Below are 24,839 nucleotides of genomic sequence, written 5' to 3' on the forward strand. Positions count from 1 at the left end.
ACTAAAGGAGCTTAGTAGAATAAATGATTTAATTAGTAAGTATAATGCGTTGCCACACAAATGGCTGTATATTCATTATAAGTAAGGCTTTTAAAATGCATATGTTCAAAATTTTGCTTTTTAGGTATCCCTTAAATTTTGCTGAGGGGCTTTTTGGAGTGAAGCAATGTAAACTGAACTGCAGAAAAATGGTCTTGATGAGGAGAATATCATATATTTGAATGCAGTGATTAATAATTTCTGTGTGATGTGTGTTCTCAGTGTCCCTGATATAGGAGAAAATGTTGGATATTTCTGAACTGCTGTGGCTTCTTTTTCAAAATTCTAGGAATTTTTCAAATAAAAAAAAAAAGGAAATCAAACTAAATACCTGTAAATCGCAGTGCTGCATTTAAAACCATATTGAATGCACACAGAGATTCTCCTCTGCTAAATCTATGCTGAGACTGCTTAGCTAGACCCTCTTTAAAGTAAATTTCTGTAGCACTGTTTTCATCAGAATTCTGGTAATTTGTATTCTAAAGGATGATTTCGTGTTTCATGTCTCTTCTGAATCTGGTTGGTAAAAGCAATATTTTGCAGCCCTGGAGTTTTCTGTGAGCTTGCAGTGTTTTTAAATAAGTATGTTTCTGAGAAGCAGCAGCTGTAGAACTATAGGATTTTGCAGGTAGTAGCATAAAATTGCTGCAAAGGCCATAATGGCATCTGAGATATAAGATTTGACATGTTAATGAACATAAAATGATGAATACTATTTTATTTTAATTAATCCCTTGAGAAAATACCATGACTATATTGACATTACTTTTTCTTTTAGGCTTTTGTAGACTAATACCTCATCCACGGTCACCAGGCACATGGACAATATACTTTGAAGGTGCAGATTACGAAAGTCACCTGTCCCATGAGAATGCTGAGCTGGTAAGTATTGATTTAGTGAATAATTACTGACTGCAATCTTGGCAAAGCATTGAGTTTTATGTGATCAGTTTTAGCCCTTATTGGGAAGAATAGGATTCATTGTTAAACATGTAGTTCATCAGTGACTTGGTGCATTTAAGGAACTGTTTGGATATTTTTTTAAGTCACTGTTTTTCTAGGCTGTAGCATGATTATAATTTTCACATAAGTAAACTTTGTCATATTCCTCCATCTGAGAATAAACAGTGAAGAAATTTCTTCTAAACACAGGCAAAAAAATATATGGATGTGGGTCTATAAATAACTTATGGAACCCCAGACTGCCTTTTATTTATAAATTGGCAGTTACCAACCAAATATTTAATATTAAGTTCTAGTCTGATGCTTTTTCCTGAAAAAAACCCAAAAACTTTAGTTTTCCATTATACTTACTAGAGTATAAAGAGTCTCACTTCAGTGCAAGGTAAGGGTTTTTTTCTTTTCTGTTGTAAGGGTTGGTTTGTTTGTTTGTTTTGTGGTGGGTTCTTTCTGCTTGTCTGTTTGAATATCAAAGTTACAGAACAGCTTGGTTTTGGAAAGATGGTGTCTGTATGTGAAATAATTTTTAGAGCAACTAAAGCGATATAGCATCATATTTTAATTAGTATTTTCAGCTTAAAATCTACTTGCATTTCTAATACTTGAACTCAATCAGAAAGTACTAATAGTTTTTTAAATTATTCTCCTTGGCTTATATTTTTACTTGTCGTGGGTCTTTTGGAACTTGCAGTTATGTTTCAGTATGAATACAAGCTGGTGTGCTCCAACTGACATTGTTCAGCTAATGAAGATTGTGATGACAACTTTTTGAGTTGAGGAACTGGCAATGTTAAAAGATATGTAAAAAAAATTACCGAACATGTTTGGGGACTCCGGCTGTATTCAAGAGTATTCAGAAGTGAAATTTTTTTAAACTTTATTTCAAAGGTTTAATTCTGCTTTTGAAATTAATTGGCTTCTTAATAATTCTGCGAAGATAATATAATTTTCTAGATGCAGCACTAAAAATTGAGCTCTCTGTGTAGATCACCCTTTACCTTTGTAATAGGCACCCGTGGAGTCTGAATGTCAGTTTTCGTTAAAAAGTACTACAATTTTATAGAGCAGTTACGTTTTGATTTGTGATTTATTAATAATCTCTTTACTGAATTAAAGAAGAAAGAACAATGAGTAGACCTCAAGTTTCAGCGGTGTAGGATAACACAGGTGTAGTACTTAATATGAATTCATATTAATGAAATGTTAGCTATTCTACCTTACTACCTGTAAAATAGATAGCAGATATATTATTTAGGATGTGAGACCTGCTGCTCTAACAAAGTAGTTTTGTTTGTAATGAACTATTTTGCTTAGTTACTTTACTAGCCTGGCAGTGAATATGAACTTCTGAATTTTTTCTTCTTTCCCCTTCGCTATTTGATAGGCTCAGCCTTTGAGAAAAGAACCTGAAATTATCACTGTAACACTAAAAAAACAAAATGGAATGGGACTGAGCATTGTTGCTGCCAAGGTATGGAAGTCAGTTTGTTTAAGTCTTACTGAAAAAAACCTGCTGTGGAAAATGTTAATGGAAAAAGTCTGTTTCCCTTAAGTTGTTTGTGCACATTGTGTTGATCACACTTTTATTCTGATTGGGAAATGTTTCTGTAAAATGCACAGATGGGGACAATACAAGGGAAGCCATAATATGGATGTAGTTATTACTACACTTTGATTCAAACCTCTGGTACAGGTTTATTCCGTTTTTTCAGAGCCAAAAGTTAGCAGTGTTATTAAACGGAATTAATAAACAGGTGTATTTAGCACTTCTGCTGAAAGTCAAGAAGTAAACACAAAGAATGTGTGTGTGGGTTAACTGATGAATAAACAAAACAATTCAAATGTATACAATAAAGTTGGAATACTTTCTGCCATGAACACAACACCTTTTCTTTTGCACAGAATAGAAGTGCAAGAATGGATTCAGTTTTGTTTCTTTACAGTGGAGACCTACAGTGTAATAGCTAAAATTGTGGGTGTATGCTGTAGCTAGTACCTGTAGCTTGCAGCTAGGGTGTAGTGTAGCTTGTAGCACTACATAGAAATGTATAGAATGCACATACAGCTCCAGCCACCAGATGGAAGACTCCACTAGTTGGTTGGTTTTGCTTTATAAACTGAATCAAATAGCAGACATAATCTTTTGCATTTAAAACTTGTTATAAATTATGCAACAGTGATACTGAAAAGTCTATGTTGTGGTTAAGTGGTTTACAATAGATGGAATAAGTCTTTCCTAATGTCTCTTCACTGTGTAGTATGTGAAACTTCAGAATACTGTGGTACTCTTGGCACTTAGTGCATGAGCTGAAAACATAATTGTTTTTCTTTTGTCACCTCACATAGTTAATTGCTTCTAAACAGCACTGTTTGGTTTTTTGGTTATTTTTACAACCTTCACTCATTTCATAGTCTGTTCTTGAAATGGTAATCTTGCATGGTATCAGCTTTTAAGAATTATTTCTGACATCTGTAAGAAATAACTGGTGTCAGGTGTATAGTTCTAAACAATTAGCAATTGTTGAGGAAACGGTTCAGGATCTGGAAAGTCAATTTTCTGCTCTGATTTTAGTGGAGTGGGTTAATAATCCGAGAAGCAAGTACTTGTTCTTGACACTGGATTAAACATGTGTTGGACTTCTGACTGCCATCTGCATTTCTGTTGAATGTTTCAAAATGTGCCATAGAAGTAATTTTTTTTTCACTTCACTCTGTGAAATCGAATTTCTCATCTAGAGTGAAGCAGCATAGTACAGGGGGGAAAGTTTCCTTTTTCATTGGAGCTGGCTGGCTTCTAGATGTTGATTTAACAACTGACATTTAGCTTCCATTAGCAGTATGCAAGAGTGCTACTGTCAGTGCGTAAGCTTGATCTGAAAGTTTTTTACAAGTTATTTAATAAATTTCATGATTTCTGACATCTGTAAAAGAATATCTCATCAGTCATGGAAGGAACAGTTTTCATCTGCACAGTTGCAGGAAACACTGGTTCAGGCAGTTGCATTTTATCTTACCACTGTGTGCTGCCCTAATATTGGAATTCTGATCTAAAAACAATCATGTTTTAAGTTTTGCTCTGAAATAAGCAACTAACAGATTGTTTTAGTTTTGGTGTATATACAATAGAAATTCTGTTTAATATGAAGTCATTAGAATGTTCATTGGATAGAAATGATTGTATACATTGTTTGAAACAAGTTGCTGTAGTAGTTAAGTAGGATTATTTTCAAGAGGTTCAAAGTTGCTTACTGTGAGTAATTATCAGTGTTGCTTTTCCTGTAATAGGCTTCATTAAAAAGAAAGTAAAGAAGAATAAAAAGAATACACAAGTATTAATTTTCTCAATCTGGTCAGGGCAGAACAGCTTAGAGAACTGAGTGAGTGTGACTGAGAAGCTAGCAAGGGTTGGTGCATTTTTTCTTTCTATTTCTTAGAATGGTGATATTTACTAGCATATATTTCTATATGTCTCCAGTAGTATATCTTTTAACAGCATAAAAGTTAAAATTCTCATTTTTAACTTCAAAAAGGTAGGAAGAAGTCCAATAGACTATTTGTTAAAATTTTGTAATCATTAACTGGATGGAATGCCTGAAATGAGAAGAAGAGGCAAGTATTAGAATAGATTCAGATTTTTCTAAACCTTCTAATAGTAAAAGGTTGGCTATTAGGTGCTCATAAAGTTGAAGAAATGAGAGCTCATACTTGGAGAAGTACCTAGTTGCTGCTGCCCTGCACAGGAGCCCAGTTTGATTGCTGACCCAGTTGTGTTTAATGAACTATTGGTTTCTACAGTGCTTCGGTAGGGGCTGTAGCAGTAGAAAGTGCAGCTGGTCAACAGGCCCTGCTCCAACCAGTGAAGGACAACCCTGACTCTGTTTAGCTTTTGTTAGGATAGCAGTCCTTTTGCTGTGATCTATTTCCTGAATACTTGCTCTCAGTAACATGTTGTGAGAATACCTTTGCATGTCAGTGCTGACCTGCCTTTCTTCTTACGTGTTACGGGGCTTCTCATACTTGTCATGGGCTTTGGATTGAGTTTGTTAACATGCAGCTTGATGATATTCTAGAGATGGACAAAATGGGCAGATTCTCAGGAGATCAAAAAGAAAAATAATACCAATGGACTGTTTTTCTTTCTTCTACCCATTGCAAAAAAATGTGTGCTTTCCTTGTAAATCTCTGTTCATCTCTGAGGAAACATCTAAAACATCTGTAATCTAATGATTGAGTTTTTATTAGTTTTGAGGTTTTATTGGCTTAAAGTCTGTGCCAATTAAGAGTTTCTAATGACGAAATTATACCTTTTATAAAATCATTTAGAAATCATACCTTTTATAATACCTTTACACCAAATGTTCCTAATTATCAAGTGATTGTTACGCCTTCTGTTTTGCAATCATAAAACAAGGATTGAAGTAAAAACAAAGGTTGTACAAGCAGAGAAGGAATGCAGCTTGCATTGAAATGCTGTGCACCTGTTTATTCTTATGATAGAAGTATTACCTTGGAATACTAGGTGTTTGCAAACACATGTACAGTAATATAATTAAAACCAAAATGAAACCTGAAGAGGTGAGTCAAGGAGTATAGGAAAGTGTCAGGTCTCTGGAGAACTCTCTGTTGGATCATCTTCCCACCTAGAGACAGGTAAAATGTTTAAGTGCATTACTTGTTTCACTTTCTAATCACAACTACTTGTATTTTATTTAATTAGAAGTTTTAAAGACTTGCTAGGAGTGCCAGAGAGAGCAGAAATTCAGTGCATCATCTAATTCACTTCACTTTGGTGTTATCTGAGACAGTCCCTCTGAGCAAATATGTAGTAAGTGCATATGCTTGCATATGCAAGCATAGCAGAGAAAACAGGTTTACTTATGAAACAGCTGTTAACTTCCAGAGCACTGTAAACAGTGTTGTGCTTGTTTGGGTTTTGGTGGTTTTTTTATAAATGGAGAAAATACCTAACAGCAATTCTTAAACTGAATGCTTTAAACCAATTTTTATTTTTATTTAAAATTAAAGTGTATAGCTTCATATGTGATCCAGAAGAACAACTTCTTGTTCTGCCCTTTGGTAGATATTGCATGTTTTCTTACAGTAATACTCTGTAGCTTTATTAGCAATAGCTTTTGTAATGGAATATGGAAATGTAGTTGGTAGGAGTGGTCGGGCACAGGGAACGGGGAACAGTGTTGCTTTTTGAGGTTGTGTGCAGACTTTGGTTGCTCTAACCCTGAAAGATGTTTTGATGTTAAAAGCTGCCAGACTCCCAACCACATTGTGGTTAAGTTTTTATGAAATCCAGATGATTTGGAAGCTGCGTGTGCATGCAGTTTACTTTAAAAATATATCACTTTTTTGGGGGCTTTCGCATGTGACTTCTTAGCCATCTGTGGGCCAGCACATTACTTCCTGTTTAATTTGGAGGTTTTTTGTCTTTAGTACAAAAGGGCTCCCTTTTTGTTTTTTCTAGCAGTTTTCAGAGTTTAATAAAGCCTCTAAAGTAAATGGAAGTCAGAACGGCATAACTGATTACGTAAGAGTCTGAATATTGTATTGGTTATAGCTGGTGTTGATAAATGCTACACTGTGTCATAGCATCGAGCTCCGAGTTATCTCCATGGGTATCTTGGAAAATCCAGCAGACTAGAGCTGGTGGTTGCTGTTGAGGGCTGGAAGAGAAGTGGAGAATTGTTTTTTTTCTTTCAAGGATCTGTAGTCCCGAAGATCAAAATGTGGTTTTCTGTTGTTGGAAGAACAGAATCCATGGTAAGTCCGTTCAGGTTTCTGTTGGGACTGTTTTTCTCTGAAGTTTTACTATCCCTGTACTTTTTCCTGCTCTCTTGCCTGTTTAAACCTGCCAGTAGTTATTTGTTCATGTAGAAACTATGTAATACAGCATGCAGTTAAATATAGTCAGATGTTAGTAGCTAACTTTCTAAAATCTAGAAAGAAAAAACTAATTTTTTAGCCTCTTCTTCATATGTACTTCTGAAATTTGTGGAAATGACTATTAATATTTAAAGTTTCAGGTGTGATAACTACTATTTTACTGTGCCAGAGCATGAATAGCATGACCTGTGATCTGTTTACTTGTCATATTAGTTGGCTTTAATCCAGGTTCCTCTAAAAGTCTGTTTTCCTCTTAAAAAATCTTAGTGGAATAATTAAAATCAATGTCCCAAGCAGTGTAAGACTTTTAATACTCTCTAGACCCTTCTGAAAAGATCAGAACATTCAAATTTGTTGCAGTTAGGGCTTCTTATTGAACATGCTCGCAGAGAAGAGGCATTTCAATTCTCTTTAGATTTCTACTGCACGAAAGAAAGGATTCCCATGTCCTGCAGGAAGTTTTGTTGATTAATCTTTGCATGCTGGTTATACTCATTAGTGTATTGTGATTTACTTCTTTAAAGTATGGCACACTTCTACTTCTTGTCCAGTCATCTTTTAGTAGTATCAACAGAAAAAGTTACCTTAAGATATATACAAGGACCTTAAAAGGCACGTGTATGTGGCCCCACTGGCACATAAATGAGAGTGTATTTTCTAGGATTTTTTAGCAGGTAGGCAGACTAAGTAGTGCTTACTGAAATAGTGTGAGAGGTGATAAGGTGTTTCTTTTTTGATAGAAGCATTTTAAACATAAGTATGACAGTTCAGTAGTAAATACTCCAGGGAACAGACTTACTGTTCTAAAACAAATTTGTAACATCTTACCCAGAAATAATTTGCATTATTTGGCAACCTTGTTTGTTCTTAAGGATGAGTTAAATGATTCTAAATTAAAGTTGCTTTAATTTCTAAACCACTGTTTGTCATTTTATATTTAGCAGTCAGTTCAAGGTGTTAAATTTAAGGAGGGTTTGAGTCTACAGGAATATCAATTTTAAAATAAAATTTTTATGAGGGTTTTTCTGACAAGTATCTTGTAGGAGATCCATGTAGAAGGAACAAGTTTAAACATGATTTTAATTATTTTTTCCCAAAATTGAAAATTATGCTTATAGTTAATTATACTGGTAACAATATACAAATGTGGATCTAACTTGTCTTTGCAAATACAGAGAGTTGATAGGATTTTTTTTTTTTTTTACTTTCTCAGCTTTTTACAGGTTCTAGGTCTTAAGATTTCAAATATCTCAGCATTTAAAGCCTTCCTGTGACTGTTTTCTAGGCATTTAAGGAAATTTTCTGGCCTTTTCTCCCAGCATGAATTAATTGAAATGTTTCGGTAATAAGATTTAAAATTTTGTGGAGGTGCTTTTTTATTGGGTTTTTTTTTTTTTTAGCGTTCAGTACTAAACTGCTAAACTAAACTACTGGTGTTGCCTTAACAGGCTTCTTAGGAGGACTTTAGGGAAAACACAGTGTATAATTCTCATTTTCAGAACAGATTTCTCAATCCCACAGAAATAAAATAGTATGTAGGTTGCCAGTTTAGTTTTCATAATGAACAAATAAGTAGCTGTGTGTTAGCAATTTGCTTGTTTTTTGTTGATTCCTAGCTTCCAGCAGAGTTTTTGCTTACATTTCAGTGCCCTGTAGATGTTGTACAAAATTTTTTTAGTGCATTTATGTGCTGGGTAAAATCTGAAGGTTACACTGTCACAGTGTGATTTTTCTTCTCAGTTGCTGTGAGACCTCAGCTCTGCTGAAGTGGAGTGGGTTTTGTCTTCTTTATTCTCTGGTATTTAGATTGATACTGCAAATAGGTGACCCAGACATGTATTTTAGGCCTTGTGAAAGAAAGTGAGTTTTAAAATTCACGTGCCATTTCCTCATTGCACTAATACCCTGTGTATGCAGGCACTTCTTAGCATGCCTGCTAAAATTGTAGCACACATACACTCTAGCTAGAATTCCTGTACCAGGCTTCTTTAAATTCTGGCATTCTAATAACTTTGAAAATTCTGTTTAGACACATGTTAATACAGCTTTTCTTTTTTTTTTCTTTTTTTTTTTTCCTATTAATGGAAAAAACTTTTGGAACTTAGTAAATTCTGTGTTGACTTTTTGCTGTATGAGTAATGCTCTCAGTTGGAGTAGGAATTTAGGTGCTTAATAGTATGTGTTAGTGTACACACTGATCCAGGATTACTTTGTATCCATCTGAAACTGCAGAGCCTGCATTATGTGGAGGTTAATGCTCTGGGTTTTTTGGGTTGTAATTTATCCTTAGCTATAAAAGCAAGTGCCATTTCTTTGAAACAGTGCAGAGATACAGGGTGGGTTTTTTTCCAAAATAAATTGCCCAGTATGTCTTGCCTGTGAAGCCTAATGCAGACGTAATTAAGCTGAACCATAGGATCAGAATTGACTTACCGAGGAAGAGCATCAGAGAACCTGCAGCACAACTTGTGGATTTGTACATAACTCTGAGTATTATTAGTGTGTCAGTGCTCATGGAGTATTTATAGCAAATATACATAAAAAAGTTTACCCTTGTCTGGTGAAATAGAGCTCAAGCAATAAATTTTCCTTGAGCTCAGTGAAAGGGTTTTCCTTTGAACAAAAGAGAAGTGGAATCAAACAGGCTCGTGTATTTAATTTCTTTTTTTGTTTTTTAATTAAATTGCTTTTAATGCATTTCTAGTATATTACATTAAGTTACAGCATTTATAATAATAAAGAAGATGACTTTTTCCAGAAAGATCAAGACAGACTAATGAACAAAATTTGCTTAGTCTTTTACAAATGTTGTATATGAAACCTTTTGCATTTACTTACCACTTTTCCCATTTCTTGACAGTAAGAATAAAGTAAAGTAAGTTTGGAGCTGTTGCATACTTGATTCCAATCTTAGGGTTAAATGTTAGGTCAGTTGCATTCCTGGAGTGTGAGAGCAATTATGCTGTTGTAAATTTATGTATTTCTGTTTAGCACAGAAGATGCTAGAGCTCTTTGTGTCAGTGTGCCTGCTTTCCATGCTGAACACTGTTAAAATCCCCATACAACCACATATGCACAAGAGTATAGCACAGGATAATTTATTAATGTCATTTCAGGGCATCCACTTCAGAACATCCTGGGTTGTCCTGTGAGAAGCACATTTCAAAGACAAGAGTATATTCACTTGCTTGCTTTGTGTGCAAGTCAATCTTGATTGCAAACATTCTTTTATTAAAAAGTAACATGTAACCCTTATTCCATTAAAAATAACAACAAAACTCTTCAGTCTTTACTCCCTTAGAGATTTCTTATAAGTAGAGCATCTGGATACACCAGACATAAAGTTTCTAGGTTGTTGGATGTGTCAGATGTTGGATGTACTGCTGCCAATCTGCCTTTTTTTCCCTTTGTGTATTAAGGCACTTCTCATCTGTTTTTCCCACTCAGTGCAGTTTAAAGCTGCTGTGGAATTGGTCATAGCATTTAAATGCTTAGTATCTTCACCTGTTGAATAATATTGATTATCACCAAAGTTTTGGTGAGAACCTTGTGCTTGTTTTGTTTGATTGGAAATATTTTGCCTATTTGTCACTGTACTTTTTCTTGCTCCAGAAACATTTGGGTCTTGGCCCCCCACATGGAGGAGTATGTGAGAGGGGAAAGCAGAAGTATGTTGTATGTAGAGCATGGGTCAGTTTTAAAATTCTTTTTGAGTCAGGGTACAACATGACTCAGTGCAGCTGTAACTAACCACAGCTAACAGATCAGTTTTAGATACAGTAGGCTGGTTCACCTCATTTATATTTGAAAAGTCTTTTCTCTAATGATGACAGATTTCTGAAGTGTCTGCATGGGTCTTGAGACAACACAGACCTTAGCTTTCTCTGACCAAGTGGGCTTTTTCTGATTTTCAAGTCCAGAAAAGTTTGCACTTGCTAGAGGTGGGACCAGTGGCCTTTCTCTGCCTCTGGGCCCGCAGCAAGTAGTTCAGTGAGTCTTAGACTTAGTATATTTAGTACCTAAAGAAGATAAAATTTATACTCATCCAGATACAACCTAAAGAACACATGCAGCTTTATGGAATGTGAGTGGGTGGGTGGTCAAAAAACTTTGCTTTTGCCTCCTAGAGAGTGAATTTGTAAATGTGCTGCATAGTTTAGTAAACTGTTATTTTTAAAAATGCTTACAAGCTTGGGTTATTTAATTGCTTCTAGATAAATTACTTTCCAGGGCAGTCAGAATGAGACTTGATTCTGTTCCATAGACTTGCTTTTAAGGATGTTTATTACAACTTGCAGAGAGCTTCTGTGGAAGCTTAAGAATCTGGAATCAGGAATTAGCCTTGATAAAAATCAGTGAAATCTACTCTGGATGTGGGCAGATAAAAGGCTTGATGGTTGGTATCAGGCCTGATAAGCTACATTTCTATGCTATTTTCTTTAAACACATTTTATTTGCAGTTGATTTGCTGCGTATCAAACTGTTTAATTTTTATAAAATACCACAGAAGCTTAAGTGACTTGGAAGAACTGTCAGCTGTAAAGCATTATGAGACATCCCAGATACCTTTAGTAAGATGTATTTGTACACATATATATGTGTAAGATGTGTGCACACATATATGTGATACCTACATTATTAAAATAAAATCTTATTTCATGTTTGCATAAATATGAAGAATTTAAGAAAATCTTGGAAATTACTTCTTTTAAAAGATGTATGGTTATGTGAACTACTGAAATGTTTTGACATATAGTCTTGGTATCTGGAGTCACTTAAATTGGAGTATTACTTAAAAAGGTTGGTGACTGTATGACACTTTTGTGGATTCAAAGTATAGTTGGAGAGCAAAGATACTTTCAGTTCAGTACTACTTTTTCATTTTACTATTTATGTGAAATGTGAAACCATTTACATGTATATGTACTTAAGAAGAAAATGTACATTTCTATATTGAAAGATCATTAGGAAGACATTCTGACATTTTATGGAAATTAAAGTCAGCTTTTATATTGAAACTTTTTTTTGTATTAAAGCATCTAAGATTTTTAAAAAAATTGTTATTGAAGGGTATGTTTTTAATCAGGTATGATTTTGCCAGACTTCATTGGAAGCTGTTCATTGCTTTAATTTTATCAGAGTGATAAACAAAGTATATGAAGTTCAACGGGTGTGGGCAAAAGATGCTTCAGAACAAGTAATGACAAGACCTTCCTGTTAATTGTCTGGAGCAGCACCGGTTTGGTTAGGTGCTGTACTGCAGATCCGCTCTGCAGATGCATAGTTTTTCCTTAATTACTTAATACAAGTCTTCTGTTATTTTTAACAACTGTAAAACTGTTTCTATAATAGTTTTTGTAGTTCTAGTTCTCATTATAGGTATTGAAATAACCAGGTCATTTTACAGGTCTCCTAAAACTGCAGGAATATTGCTCACCTCACATAAAGTACAGCTGGTTTGTGATCCACCTATGTTGGGTGGGGATGTGTGGGCATGGGAGTGGTTCAACTGTTAGGAGGTTAGCACCTGGTCAACAGATGGACCTTCACTCCCTCTTATTCCTTTCACTGGGATGGTGGTGGGGCTGTGTGGTGTCTCAGCACCTCCAGGCCATCATTCTGCAGGTGGCAGGTCCTCATGAGCGTGTCACAGCATGGGTGGCTCACCTGGGAATGAAGCTGCATGTTGACTCTCACTAGAAGGAGCTGGCTGTTGTTTTCACCATGCCTTTATGGCTGCTTGTCCTGGCAAATACCAAATGGGAAGGAGGAGCAAGCAGAATTTCTTCTGCCTGCTTTTCATGCTTCTGTGGTGACTCACCAGCTCATGGATAGCTGTGCTGCTGCCATTAGGAAGTCTGTCGGATATTCCTGTTACTCAAACTGTGACTTTTCTGTACAGTTGCACTGTATGGTGTTCTCTAGTTTTATGGCCAATAGAATGTATGTCAGACAAAGTTCCCTGTGTCTGTTACTGACAAGGAAGTCTTATAAAACTCATCTTGTGACTAGCAATAAAATCTGTTCTCCTTAACTTTTCTGATTAAATCTGTCATGTTTATTAATTTGTTACTGTGGTACTTTTGTACATCCTCAATTTTATATCCTCCTGATGTAGGACTAGCAATTTCTTTTTTTAGATCCCTGTAGTTTATCTTGTCCTTGTCTTCATTAGTCTGAATATTCTATAGAAGTAGCTGTAATGGTTTGTTTTGGTCAGGTATTCTTTAATGCTGGCTCTTTTATTTCTACAGTTTTCATAGTGATACTCTTAAGCAAATGCAGTATTTTGGGCACAATCCTTTCAGAGCAAGGAGGGGCTTGCAAAATAATCCTAATTGTGCAAACAATTATAGGCTACTGTGTACTTATATATTAAAAATGGATGGGATGGAAAAGGACTTGTTTCTTGTTAGGCCATCTCAAAAGCTTAAGTTAGATTACATTATCCAGCTCGGTCCTTTGGCTTCTTTAACATGATAGAATTTTTGTAATTAAGGAGAAAATTGTACCAGGCTTAGAAGAGGCAAATACCCTTTTGGATAACAGGTATGAAGTCTTTGTATAGCATTGTCTCAGGTGAACTTATTTTTTTTTTAATGCATTAAATTGACTTGGCTCTGTTGTATCAAGTTAGTTTTTCTTCCATCCTCCTGCTCTCAGTGAATTTGTAGGTTTGTTTTTTTTTTTTTGAGATTGAAGTCTTTGTGACTTGAAGAATGAAAATCCTATAAATTGGGGGGAGGTTATTTATTTTCTTCACCTTTCAGGTTCTGTTTTAGTGAGGTACTGTAGTGGTTAGTGGTTTGCTCCCCTGCCCTGTGTCAGTGCCATCTTAAATATAATATATCAGCATTATAGAGACTGAAGTTGTGCTGAACAGAGGTGCCAAAATTGGCTCTTCAGCTGCTGTGGATTGCAATAGGTACATGAGTTCTCGGAACTCTTCCAATCTTTCAGGCCCTACAGGAAAGCAATTCGGTTAATTTATTTGTTTGTTTGTTCAATAAATTCTTTACTGAATTCCTTTATGAAAGGTGATATATCCTGAGATCTAGCTCAGGTTTTCCAGTTATCCTACTGCTATTTAGAAGACAATTGTAAGTGAACGTTTACAGAGTCTTCATTACATCTTAATTTTCCAAGTATGAGTACTTAGCAAGCACTTTTCCTGCATTAGTTGAGAAGAATATATATGTGTCCATGTAAAAGAGCATATTTGTCAGAATATACCAATGTTATTTATGTATGTTAAAAAAAAGTTATCTCTCAGGTGAGATTTTAATGTCGACTTTAATTGTTGGATTTTAATGGGGTTTTTTTTTGGCTCCAGTCTGTCTGAATTCATTCATCTCCAAGATAAATAGTAGTGATTTTTAAAAAAGAACTGGAAGCTCTTGCTGCAATTCCAGCTGGTTAGCTGTTCTCTGCTCCAGTCTTTGGTCTTATATTCAAGTGAAGTTAGATTTGCATGGACTCTGCAATTCATGGCCTGTGACCAGTACTGACAGAAAACTCAACAGCCATCATCAGCCAGATGCCTATTAAACCCTCTCTGTGTTTTACTTCCTTGCTTATTTTCCTTTGATTTTAATTTATAGCCTTTGGTTGTAATTTCAGACTCCATCTTGTAAGATTTTTGTAAACATGCTTTTGTTCTGTGGTAAGAACTATTTCAAACTAGCCTGGCTTGTAAAAAATAGAGCTACTCCTCTTTTCTTAAAGCCTCCCTATCTTCCTTCAGTCCAGCTTTAAAATTGTCACACCCTGTACAGGGCCACACAGATGAGATAAAGGTAGGTCTAAGGAAAGTAGAACTCCCAGTGAATTTTAATCTCTGGATTTATTGGTAGTGTTTCTTACCTCAGTTTTTCATTTATCCCCTTGACTTGTAGCTCCATTTAGTCTATCAGTAAGGGAGGACTCCTTGTTTATTTTGTTTTTACATGGTTTACATAGTAGTTTGGTCACTTAAACATTTTCCCATAGATTTTCTTCATTTAGGTTTGGAATAATGACCCAAGTTATTATTCTAGCTGACATCTGTATGCAGAAGTGTCCTGTCTTTATTTTTACCTCCCAGGTAGGATTAGAAAATCTTTTAGAGTTCCAGTTATTAAAATTCCAGTTAAATGGAAAAGTTTCCTTTGTCATAGAATTCCAACCTGTAAACCACAGCAAATTTAGGATTAATTATTCTTATACTCTGACTAAACTCCAAGTGCAATGTGTTAACATCTTTCAACTTGTGCTCTTTTAAAACATCTAATTACTTCTTAAGATAAGTGTGAGATGATTAGAAAATCTTTATACAGGTGTTGAATCGCATGCAAATGTGTGGCTTTATCTTGGATATTTGATTTAATAGCTTGCCTCAGTTTCTCCCATGTGTTGGCTTTATGCATCTTAAAGATAAATAAGGCCAAGCATGGAGAAGATTTTTAAGAATCTTTTCATGCTTGGCCTCAGAGATCTAATAAAGTTCTGTGGAAAAAGAGGAGGGCAAGAACATAAGATTTATATTCCATTGTGCAATTAAATGAGTAAAAGCACATTGTGCTTTTTAGCCAGATGCATTTTTGTCAGTTCTACATGTGTCATTCATCTCCATCCCTTGCTAAAGTTAGGAATTTTTTTACATTTAGAAGGAGAAAGGATGGGACTTGGCAAAATTGGGAAGTGTGTTTTCAGTGTGTTTGCCATGCAGGCGTTCAAAGGCTTAAAAATGAAGACATTTTCCACTGTGTAGTTTACTTCTCTGTGTGGGAACCTGCATGTATGTGGGTGTTTGTTTTGCAATTGTTTTGGGGATCAGCTCCCACTAGAATACAGTTGTTTTGCAGGCACTACACAGAGCTGCTTGAAAAGTTAATAGGTGAGCTATAGTAAGAGTTAGGAATTTCAAATGGTTTAAGTTGTTGGGTTGAAAATAACGTTATTCACAAAATAAAGGAATTAACCTCCCTTAATGATTCAGGCCCCTCCTAGCAACCTCCTTTCCTGCACTGTTATGAACAAGTCATGCTGTGCTGTAAACAATTTAGGGAAGCTGATTAAGTTGAAAACAAAGCTTGTATTTGGGAGGAGGGGAACTGGAGACAGGGATCAGCTGAGTCTCCAGCCAGGTCTGTCATGGGACCTGCCACAACACAGTAGTGCCTGCACAGCTCCAAGTGTGAGACAGCATGGGAGCAGACAGGTGGGTTTCTTCCTGACCCTCTGTATAAGTACTCTACCTCTGTCACTATAATTAAATTATTATTATAGGATTTTTTAAATCCTGAAATGTGTGGATAGTGCTTCTTTGCTGGCCTCCAAACTAGTTCTCTCAGCTTTATGTGCTTTATTTGTGTATAAAGGTTTCTGTGTATTGATTATTTAACTGGATTGTGAAAGCACAGAATGGAGGTGTTTCTGATATTGCAGCTTAGGTCTGATGTGCATCAGGTATGAGCATTTTTAAATACTGTATTCCCGTCTTCAGTCCCCAGTTCAGTATTTGTTGAATTCTGCTCAGCTAATATCTTCCTTGTGGAACTTCTTTTCCCCTAGGGACCTGTTTTGGCTATGCATTGTAAAAGTAGGTGTCATTTAGAAGTCCTCAGAGTTGTATTATAGTCAGTTCAGTTAGAGAATATTGTCACCCAGGTGAACTGAAGCAGCACTAGCAGTTTAGTGGTTTTTTTTCCTTAAAATATTATTAAAGGGGAGGATTTCCCAAATTTTTCCTTCAAAGAGTATCTTCTACTTTCTGCAAGGATTGTGGGAAAAAGTTGCATCAAGTGTGAAAGAAAATTGGTAGATTGGTAGCACTAGAAAGTGTGGTACAGCAGATGAGGCTTTTTAAAATATAGAATATCTTATATTATTTTTTGAAAAATCCTTGAAAAGGTTTTCGTGATTTTGTATTTGGTTATGTATATTTGAGAAAATATGCTGTAGGTTTCAGTGTGTTAATCTTGGGGAAAGGGAATAAGCCATCTCTTTATGCTTACTGCATTCTTGCTTTCCATAGTCATCGGACTCCTTTACAGTTGTGTTCTTCTGTTTGGACTAAAAGTCATATGGATGCACATGCTTCTGGTATTAAAGATTGGAGAAAATAAAATTAAGTGAAAAGAAGGTTTATCATACTTTTGTTACTGATACATTCATGTTATTGCTCTGTCTGTGGGGGAATAGTTTTAATTATGTTGACTTTCACATTCCTTTGAAAGAAAAGCAGTTTAATAAGTAGTTCACGAAGAAATCTGTTTAATTGTAAAGCCTTAAATGAAAACAGGAAAACCCATGTGGAGCATATGAGAATTTTATTCACTTTGGAGTTTAGAGTGACTGACTACATATTAAGAACCATTTTATGTTTATAAAAAATTGTATATTTTCTTCTAATGCAGCCTTCTGGAAGGTAGAAACAAAGCAAAATCAAGTCTATTTCAATAGAAATTAGGAATTTGGATTCAAGTTACCATAAAGCTTATGGTGAAAATTGAAGGGAAGGTGATGAGTTGATTTTAAGGTATTTAGTGAGAAGTCTTCCCAAGCTTGTACATGTGTATCATTAGAAACATGTTAAATGACATGTGAATTAGAGGAGAAGCTCACTGGTCCTAATAAGACATGAGTAAATGTGGTAACTGATAGATATTTTCTTGTCATGTAGCTTGAACAGAGATTTATTTTTAAGTAATTTTTATGCTTTCAAAATGTATTGTTTATGTATTTAAGTGAGATGACTTGGAGCTAATACATCTGCTCATAACTTCCTTTAAAAGAACAGGAAAGAGATTGACAAGCTGTATAGATATCATAAAAACATTGTAAAAGAAGCAATGAGGAGTAAAATGCCAGCTCCTTTGAATCATAATGAAGAATTACTGTCAGGGTTATAGGCGCAGTTAAAGCAAAAATCTTACTGATATGGTATCTTCCAGCTGTGCTGCCTTTAGCCAAAGAACATAACAAAAGTATAAGATCTTTCTCTCCTGTGAGGAAAGTGTGGGAGAATTGGGATTGTTCAGCCAGAAGTAAAAACTCCAGAGTAGCCCAGTTGTGGCCTTCCAATACCTAAAGAGTGCCAGCCAGCCAGCTGCACAGGGACTCCTTAGAAGAGCAAGACAAGGGGGAATGGCTTTAAACTGGATAAGAGTAAGTTTAGATTAGATGGTGAAAAGAAGTTCTTTACTGTGAGAGTGGTGATGGATTGGAACTGGTTACTCAGCTAAGTGGCGGATGCCCCATCCCTGGAAGTGTTCAAGGCCATGCTGAATGGGGCTTGGAGCAACTCACTGTAGTGAAAGGTGTCCCTGTCTGTGCAAAGGGGGGTGGAGCTAGATGGTCTTTAAGGTTCTTTTCAACCCAAATTATTCCATGGTTCATCCTGGTTTCTAGCTTTCTATAATTTCAGAGTGCCTTGTATCTGTTTTGGGGGGGGGAGGGGAAGGTGCTTCTATGTTGGTTGGTTGGTTGGTGTTTTCCCTAAAGCCTCAAAGAGCACTACCGAGAATCTTGGCTTCTGTTTACACTTTGGCATATTTCAGCAGTCTTGTTCCTGGCTGTTTCCCAATTTAATTATGAAATCTTATGGAAAATGTTTTACAAGGTGGAGATTGGTTGCATTTTGTTTTTGTTTTACTATTTAAAGCATTCTAGATGTGATAGGAGAGGTAAGAACATGTTTTCTACTGGCTGATCAGAGAGATGATAAAATAATTCTATCAGTGCAACTCATAATCGCATTGGCCTTCAGTTCTTGATTGTTGCTGAGCTGAGGAGCCAATGTGTCTTCTTAGTTGGTTCTCTCAAGAAAGGTATTCCATGTTTCTGATGATTCTGTTAGTGTCATTTTGTAAGGGAGTAATCAGAATTATAAGCAGTTTTCTAAATGTGACCCTTTTAGATTTTTAGTGACCATGGTGGTTTTTGCTTTGTTCTTTTCTATTCTGCTGGCTTCCAGATTTCTGAGCTGATATAAGATGGCTCTGGAAACAGTGATTAAACTTTAGAAGTTAAAGTCAGTTTAGAAACCATTCTTTATTGTATTTGTGCAATTGAAAATGTTTATTTCATCATTGTCTGCAAACCAATATAAGCCACATATAATGGGCTTATACAGAAGGTTTCAACTTTGTTTAATGTGCCTAAGAGTCATAATCAAGCATGACAAAGGTGATGTATATGGATGAATGTAGTGTCTAATGCAATAAATGAGTACTAAAGTTGTGTGATTAATGTGTGCACTGTTTTAAGTGGCAGTGCTCTTCCAAAGGTTTGCTTGTTTTTACCTAATCATGGTATGAGGCAGATCTTTGTCTGAATTTCTTGACCAAAGGGGAAGAGATTCCTGCTAGCATCCTTTAAAGTTAGTACTGAATAAAAATGCTATCAATTCCACGTGGCTTAAGAGAAATCTGATTAGCCTTGGTCAGTGTGGCCACTAAGAAAAGCTGATGTTTGGTTCCCGCAATGACAGATGTGATGCATGAGGTTACAGCTCAAGGGTGGGTGGGTGAGTTGCTGTTGATTACTTTGCCCTTTGGAATTCAAGGTTCTTGCCTTCAGGTATGCTTAGTGGCTCGAGGCATAGGAAGGGACATGTAAATGCTGTCATTTAATTTTCAGTTCCCAGCTAGGAAAGCTTGTAACTGGTTCTGCCAACAGTGCCCTGGTGGGAACCAGCACCTTAGAAGGTTGAAACATTACATCACATTTGAACCAGTGAAGTACATCTTCACCCCATTACTGCTCCAGTGTTCAGCATCAGGTGATCCATCTGCAGCTCTTGGTTTTGACTTACTTGATGAACCTTCTGTTTGGTACATTTAGTTACATTACTATTATTTGCCATTTTTTTGGAACACGTAGGAGCATGGTAAACAGCGCATGCATTTAGGGCTCCTCTGCAAGCTTCTGTTCCTTGTGAAAACTAACAACTTTTGATTCATTATTGAACCTGTTATTAATACACAAGGACAGGTTCTTTCTTATTGCGTGTCACCTTGAAGTCTTGAAGAGCTCCAGCTAAAATATCTTGTGATGTCCCTCTTGGAAGTCTTGGTGTTCAGCTAGATCATCCTTCCTCATACACATCTTGGTTCTTTGGGGGAAAAACAAAGAGATTTGTGAAGCATGATTTCATTTTCCATTGCATTTATCTAGCTATCTTCTGACTTGTGTTTCTCATAACTTTAGCCAATTTGTCTGGTATAAAGTTAAAATTATTCTGCAGTTACAGCAGTGTTTCTTTAAAGCTTAAAAAAAAAAAAACTAACTAAAAAGAAACTGAACTCTCTTAATTTCTTTGTATTCTTTCTAGACAAAGAAAGTATCTGTATTTCAGTTATTTTTTGCATTTTTCTTTTTTACCCATAAGTATGACTTAAGCAATTATTATGAAAAATTTGGACATGTAGAATGTCAATCTGGAATCATAAGACTTGAAGGAATTATTTTTCTGCGTCTTTTGTGTAAACATTTGGGATTAACCTAAGACTTAATGAAAATAGGTCTTTCACTTGTGTAGAAAACCATGTCTGTGTAACACTAGCTTTGGAAAAATCTTCACCTTGGTTCTTATTTTACTTTATTAAAACAATGGGAGCAATGCATGCTTTTGCTACCAAAAGAGAAGAGTTGCAAAGGAGGAGGGGAAAAAAGGAGTAAGCTGTATGTTCAATATCAAAGCAACTTGGGAGTTGTACTAGAAAAATGATGTTACAATTAAGTCTGTGCTCTGTTGAAAACATACTTAGCACTCTCCTAAGTGACTTGCAGAGTAAAATGGCACCATTTGCTGAAGTAGATAAATGACAAGTAATAGTCTTACATTATAAGAGACAATTGAAAGGTTTGTGATACTAACATTTGGACTGATTTGTGTGGTGTCTTGTACATTGGAGCATGTGGATGACACAACAGCATGGCTTGAATAGATGCTTCCATTCTTGTATCTTGGTATCTGTTGGTATCTGTCATTGTTAACAGTCCTTTCAAAATGTAGCAGAACACTTTTGAGAAAGATGTTTTATGAACAAAATTGCATGGTTTTGCACTAGACTTAAATATGGGCTCTGTCAATTCTGAAATACTTATGTCTGCTTTACTTGTTTATGTAAAGCTAAAGGCACTCTCTGTTTCTTTACACTGGCTCCTTTACAGTCCTAATGAATGTAAAAAAAACCATTTCTATTCCTTTTTCATGTAATCTGCAGTTTACGTTGTTTCACTGGGGTACAGTGTTCTCTTTAAAAACATAATACAAAGAGTTATAATTAACATGTGTGTAAAAGTGCAAATAAGTATTTTTTATTAGAAGGAGACTAGAGCAAACTTCTAAAGTATAAGTTTCAGTTAATGTATTTTTTTTATTCAAACTTGCATTAAGACCAAATATTCTTTGCTTCTAACAAAGCTTGCAGTTTTAATAGGCCTACTATTAAATTTTTCATGTGACTTCAATTGAATGTAACTTTTCTCTGCATAATTGGTTTTTCTCCAGTTTGAAAATATATAAAAGTAATGAGAAAGTAGAGGTTTACTTAACCATGTAAACTTTTCTAAAGTTTGTGGAGTACTTAAGAGATCAAATATAAACAAACTAAATTAACGCCTCTTTCTCTGTAGGGTGCTGGTCAAGACAAACTTGGAATATATGTCAAGTCTGTTGTGAAAGGAGGTGCTGCAGATGTGGTCAGTAATATTCTTAATTCATCAATTTCAAAAGTAGTAAGAGTCTTCAGAAATGCTTGAAAATCCTTTGTTTACTAGCTTGTATGATTCAGTAGTTTGTGAATGATGGATTGTTTTAGTGGAGATCATGCTAGCATTGATGTATGAATTTCCTTCTCTGGAACACGTATTTAGGATGGTCGTCTGGCCGCAGGGGATCAGTTGCTGAGTGTGGATGGTCGAAGTTTGGTGGGCCTGTCCCAGGAGAGGTACAGAATGCTTTCCTTGGTTGTTTTTATAGAAAGAAAATGTTAGCTTAATGATGTACCAAAATGGGCAGAAGCTCATGATTTTTACACTTTATGCTTTGTCTTGACGTCTGATAACTGCCTATGGATAACCTTAGCAACAAATTCAACTGTTTGTGTAGTATTTTTCTCTTCTTTTCATACAGTATGGGTTATTTATATAGAGGAGATTGTAAGATTGTATTATACATTTGGATTTTGGTTTTGAACAATCTTTATTTCAGTCTAATTTTAAATACTTTGGCTTCTGATCTTTGAAGCAGAAACTGGGACTAAGTAGTACTTGCCAGTAGGTATTGTCTGCGTGCATAAGCCTATCTTCTTGTCATTATCTTGTAATTTTTTTCAAAGTGATTTTAAGTATTAATCTGAAAAAGAGTAAAAGAGTGCTTTGTCAAGCAACAGATAACTGATAATAAGGGTAACTAAGTAATACAGTAATACAGCCTCATTTAATTTTGTTTTATTTGCTCTGCCTTTTTTTGCAGGGCAGCAGAACTTATGACTAGGACAGGTTCTGTAGTAACACTAGAAGTAGCAAAACAAGGAGCAATTTACCATGGCCTGGCAACCCTGCTTAATCAGCCATCCCCAATGATGCAAAGAGGTAAAGATACTAATATTGATGTTAATAATAGCTTTGTAAGTCTGCCTTCTACATTCATAAGAATGCAGAAAATAGAATAATTTACAGTACCATACCAAGCATTACTATAATATTAAATCAGAAAAGAAATGTAATAGAAAAAAAGAAATTTCCTTTCTTATCGGAAATTCATCTGGTTTTAAATACTGCTTGAAATTTTCCTAGCTTGAAAATTTCCTAGTGATGAATAAATCCTTTGCACATGTACCTTTTAAAAGTTAATTATGCATTTAAACACAATTCTGATTTGAATTCATTTTTGTTTTAACAAAGGGAATATAATTAATATAAAGGACATTAAACTCAATGGCATTTTTTGTCCCTTTTATAAGAGCTTCTCTCTCCTCTCAGAATATGTCTTCCTTGTAACCACAGAGTGCAGTGTAACTAGTAGGAGAGAAATAAATGTAAACAGAAGCCATGAAATGTATTTTGCCATTGATTCTAATTTTTTTTTTAAACTAGAAATGTTGAAATGTATCTTCTTAAGTTTCAGTGTCTGATCATAAGAAGTTCTTGGATGCTTCTCCAATGTTTTATTTTATCATCCTACTTCAGGGTACTAACAAAAGATATATTAAAGTCCAATATAAAATAGTATTGTAAAGGAAATAATTTTGTTAATGAAGACATTTTCTACATACAGTACCAGTATAGGAAAGAATGGGTTAAAAGAACAAATCCTTATTATCACAGTTGACACCACCATCCCAGATGCCATATGTCCCAGACATCCAGAGACCTCTCAGTATAAAGTGTTTAGTTTTTCCAATTGTTGTGGTACCTTGTCAGAAGTTCTTTTGAAGACTGCAGATGGAGGGAATTCTGTACATTTGATAGAAGATTGGGATTACATATTTGAAGAAATAAAGATTTTTAAATCTAGCATTTGCTTTACTGGGAACTTGATTTTTTAATATAAGCTCAAGGTAGCTCTGGTTTGAAAAAAAAAATACGCTAGGCAGTAGTTAAGTGAAAAGGAGAAACTACATATCCAACTGTTACAGTTTTTGACCGCCGTGGCTCAGGTAAACCCCGACCAAAGAGTGAAGGTTTTGAGCTGTACAACAATTCCACGCAAAATGGATCACCTGAGAGTCCCCAGCTGCCCTGGACGGAGTACAGTGAACCAAAGAAGCTGCCAGGGGATGACAGATTGATGAAGAACAGGGCTGATCATCGTTCCAGTCCCAATGTAGCAAGTAAGAAAAGTTATCCTTCTTTTGGGGATAGATTCCTCCTGCAGTAGTTTTAGAGGCTGTTGTATTCAAAAGGGGGTGACTGTTTTTTTAAAAATGGATTAAGTTTAAAATACCAGTGTAGTGGTAACATTTGGAGCAAGCTTCTTGCTAGAACTACTTAAAGACAAAATAGTTATTTTGTGAATACTGTTACTTTATTAAATCTTTATTAAGGCCTGTAAATTATTATTAACAGTCATGTAAATGCTTCCTTTAACTTTCCAACAGATCAGCCTCCAAGCCCTGGGGGAAAGAATGCTTATGCATCTGGAACTACCACCAAAATAACCTCAGTCTCTACTGGAAATCTTTGTACAGAGGTCAGAAATGGCAAGCAAAATGCTGGCTATTAAGCTTTCTTTATCTATTAGTAGTGTCAGTGGGCTTGACTCAAATCAGTGTCTCACTGAACTATTTGACCACAGTGCTGTTGCTTGTGACTGGGTGGGGTTTTGCTTATTATATCTAATGAAAGGTTTGGAAAGTTTTCAATGATTTCATTAAATTTTGTTCATGAAGTTGTCCTTGTGATTTTTAGGTTTGTACAATGTTGCATACTCGCTTTGAGACCATAAAAACATGAGTCATAGCCACAGTTATATTTGATACTAGGCAACCTCTTCATCTCCTGTCCCAGATGAGTAATGCTCTTAGGAGCCAAAAGAAAATATTTGGAAAAAACATGTTTAGAGCAATCTTCAATACAGATCTATGTGATTAGAGAATCCTACCTTGATTTTTTTTTTCTCCCTTTTTCAGGAACAGATTCTGCCACCACGACCTGAAGCTTATCCCATCCCAACACAGACCTATACTAGAGAATATTTCACATTTCCAGCTTCAAAGTCGCAGGATCGAATGGGTCCAGCTCAGAGTCAGTGGCCAAGTTATGAAGAAAAACCACAGCTTCAGGCAGAAAGTAATAATTCTATCAATACTACCATGCAGGTGAGAAGTAATTTTTTTTCAGTATGAGGAAACAAATCAGAAGAAAACTGCTTGCTTTCCATTCCTGGGCTGCTAGAGACTTTTTTCAGAATAGTCAGTTCTCTACAACTATACCATAAGATGGGAACAACTGTA

General features: G+C 35.6%; 1 protein-coding gene across 20 annotated transcripts in view; it reads left to right on the forward strand.

Annotated features, from left to right (window-relative positions):
* AFDN (afadin, adherens junction formation factor) overlaps positions 1-24,839 on the forward strand; it is a 115,675-nt gene that overhangs the window by 71,165 nt on the left and 19,671 nt on the right. For 19 of the 20 annotated variants that reach the window (XM_054279072.1, XM_054279089.1, XM_054279075.1 and 16 more), the window contains 8 exons: positions 818-921; positions 2,384-2,470; positions 21,517-21,582; positions 21,757-21,830; positions 22,358-22,476; positions 23,523-23,717; positions 23,985-24,076; positions 24,516-24,704. In XM_054279072.1, coding sequence (XP_054135047.1) covers positions 818-921; positions 2,384-2,470; positions 21,517-21,582; positions 21,757-21,830; positions 22,358-22,476; positions 23,523-23,717; positions 23,985-24,076; positions 24,516-24,704 — 926 coding nt within the window. The remainder of the gene's footprint in view (positions 1-817; positions 922-2,383; positions 2,471-21,516; positions 21,583-21,756; positions 21,831-22,357; positions 22,477-23,522; positions 23,718-23,984; positions 24,077-24,515; positions 24,705-24,839) is intronic. The other variant, XM_054279076.1, reaches the window with a different exon arrangement.

This window comes from Melozone crissalis, unplaced genomic scaffold (assembly GCF_028551555.1).
Source record: "Melozone crissalis strain CALT ecotype California unplaced genomic scaffold, PUWL_Pcris_2 ptg000027l_1, whole genome shotgun sequence".
Classification (NCBI taxonomy): domain Eukaryota; kingdom Metazoa; phylum Chordata; class Aves; order Passeriformes; family Passerellidae; genus Melozone; species Melozone crissalis.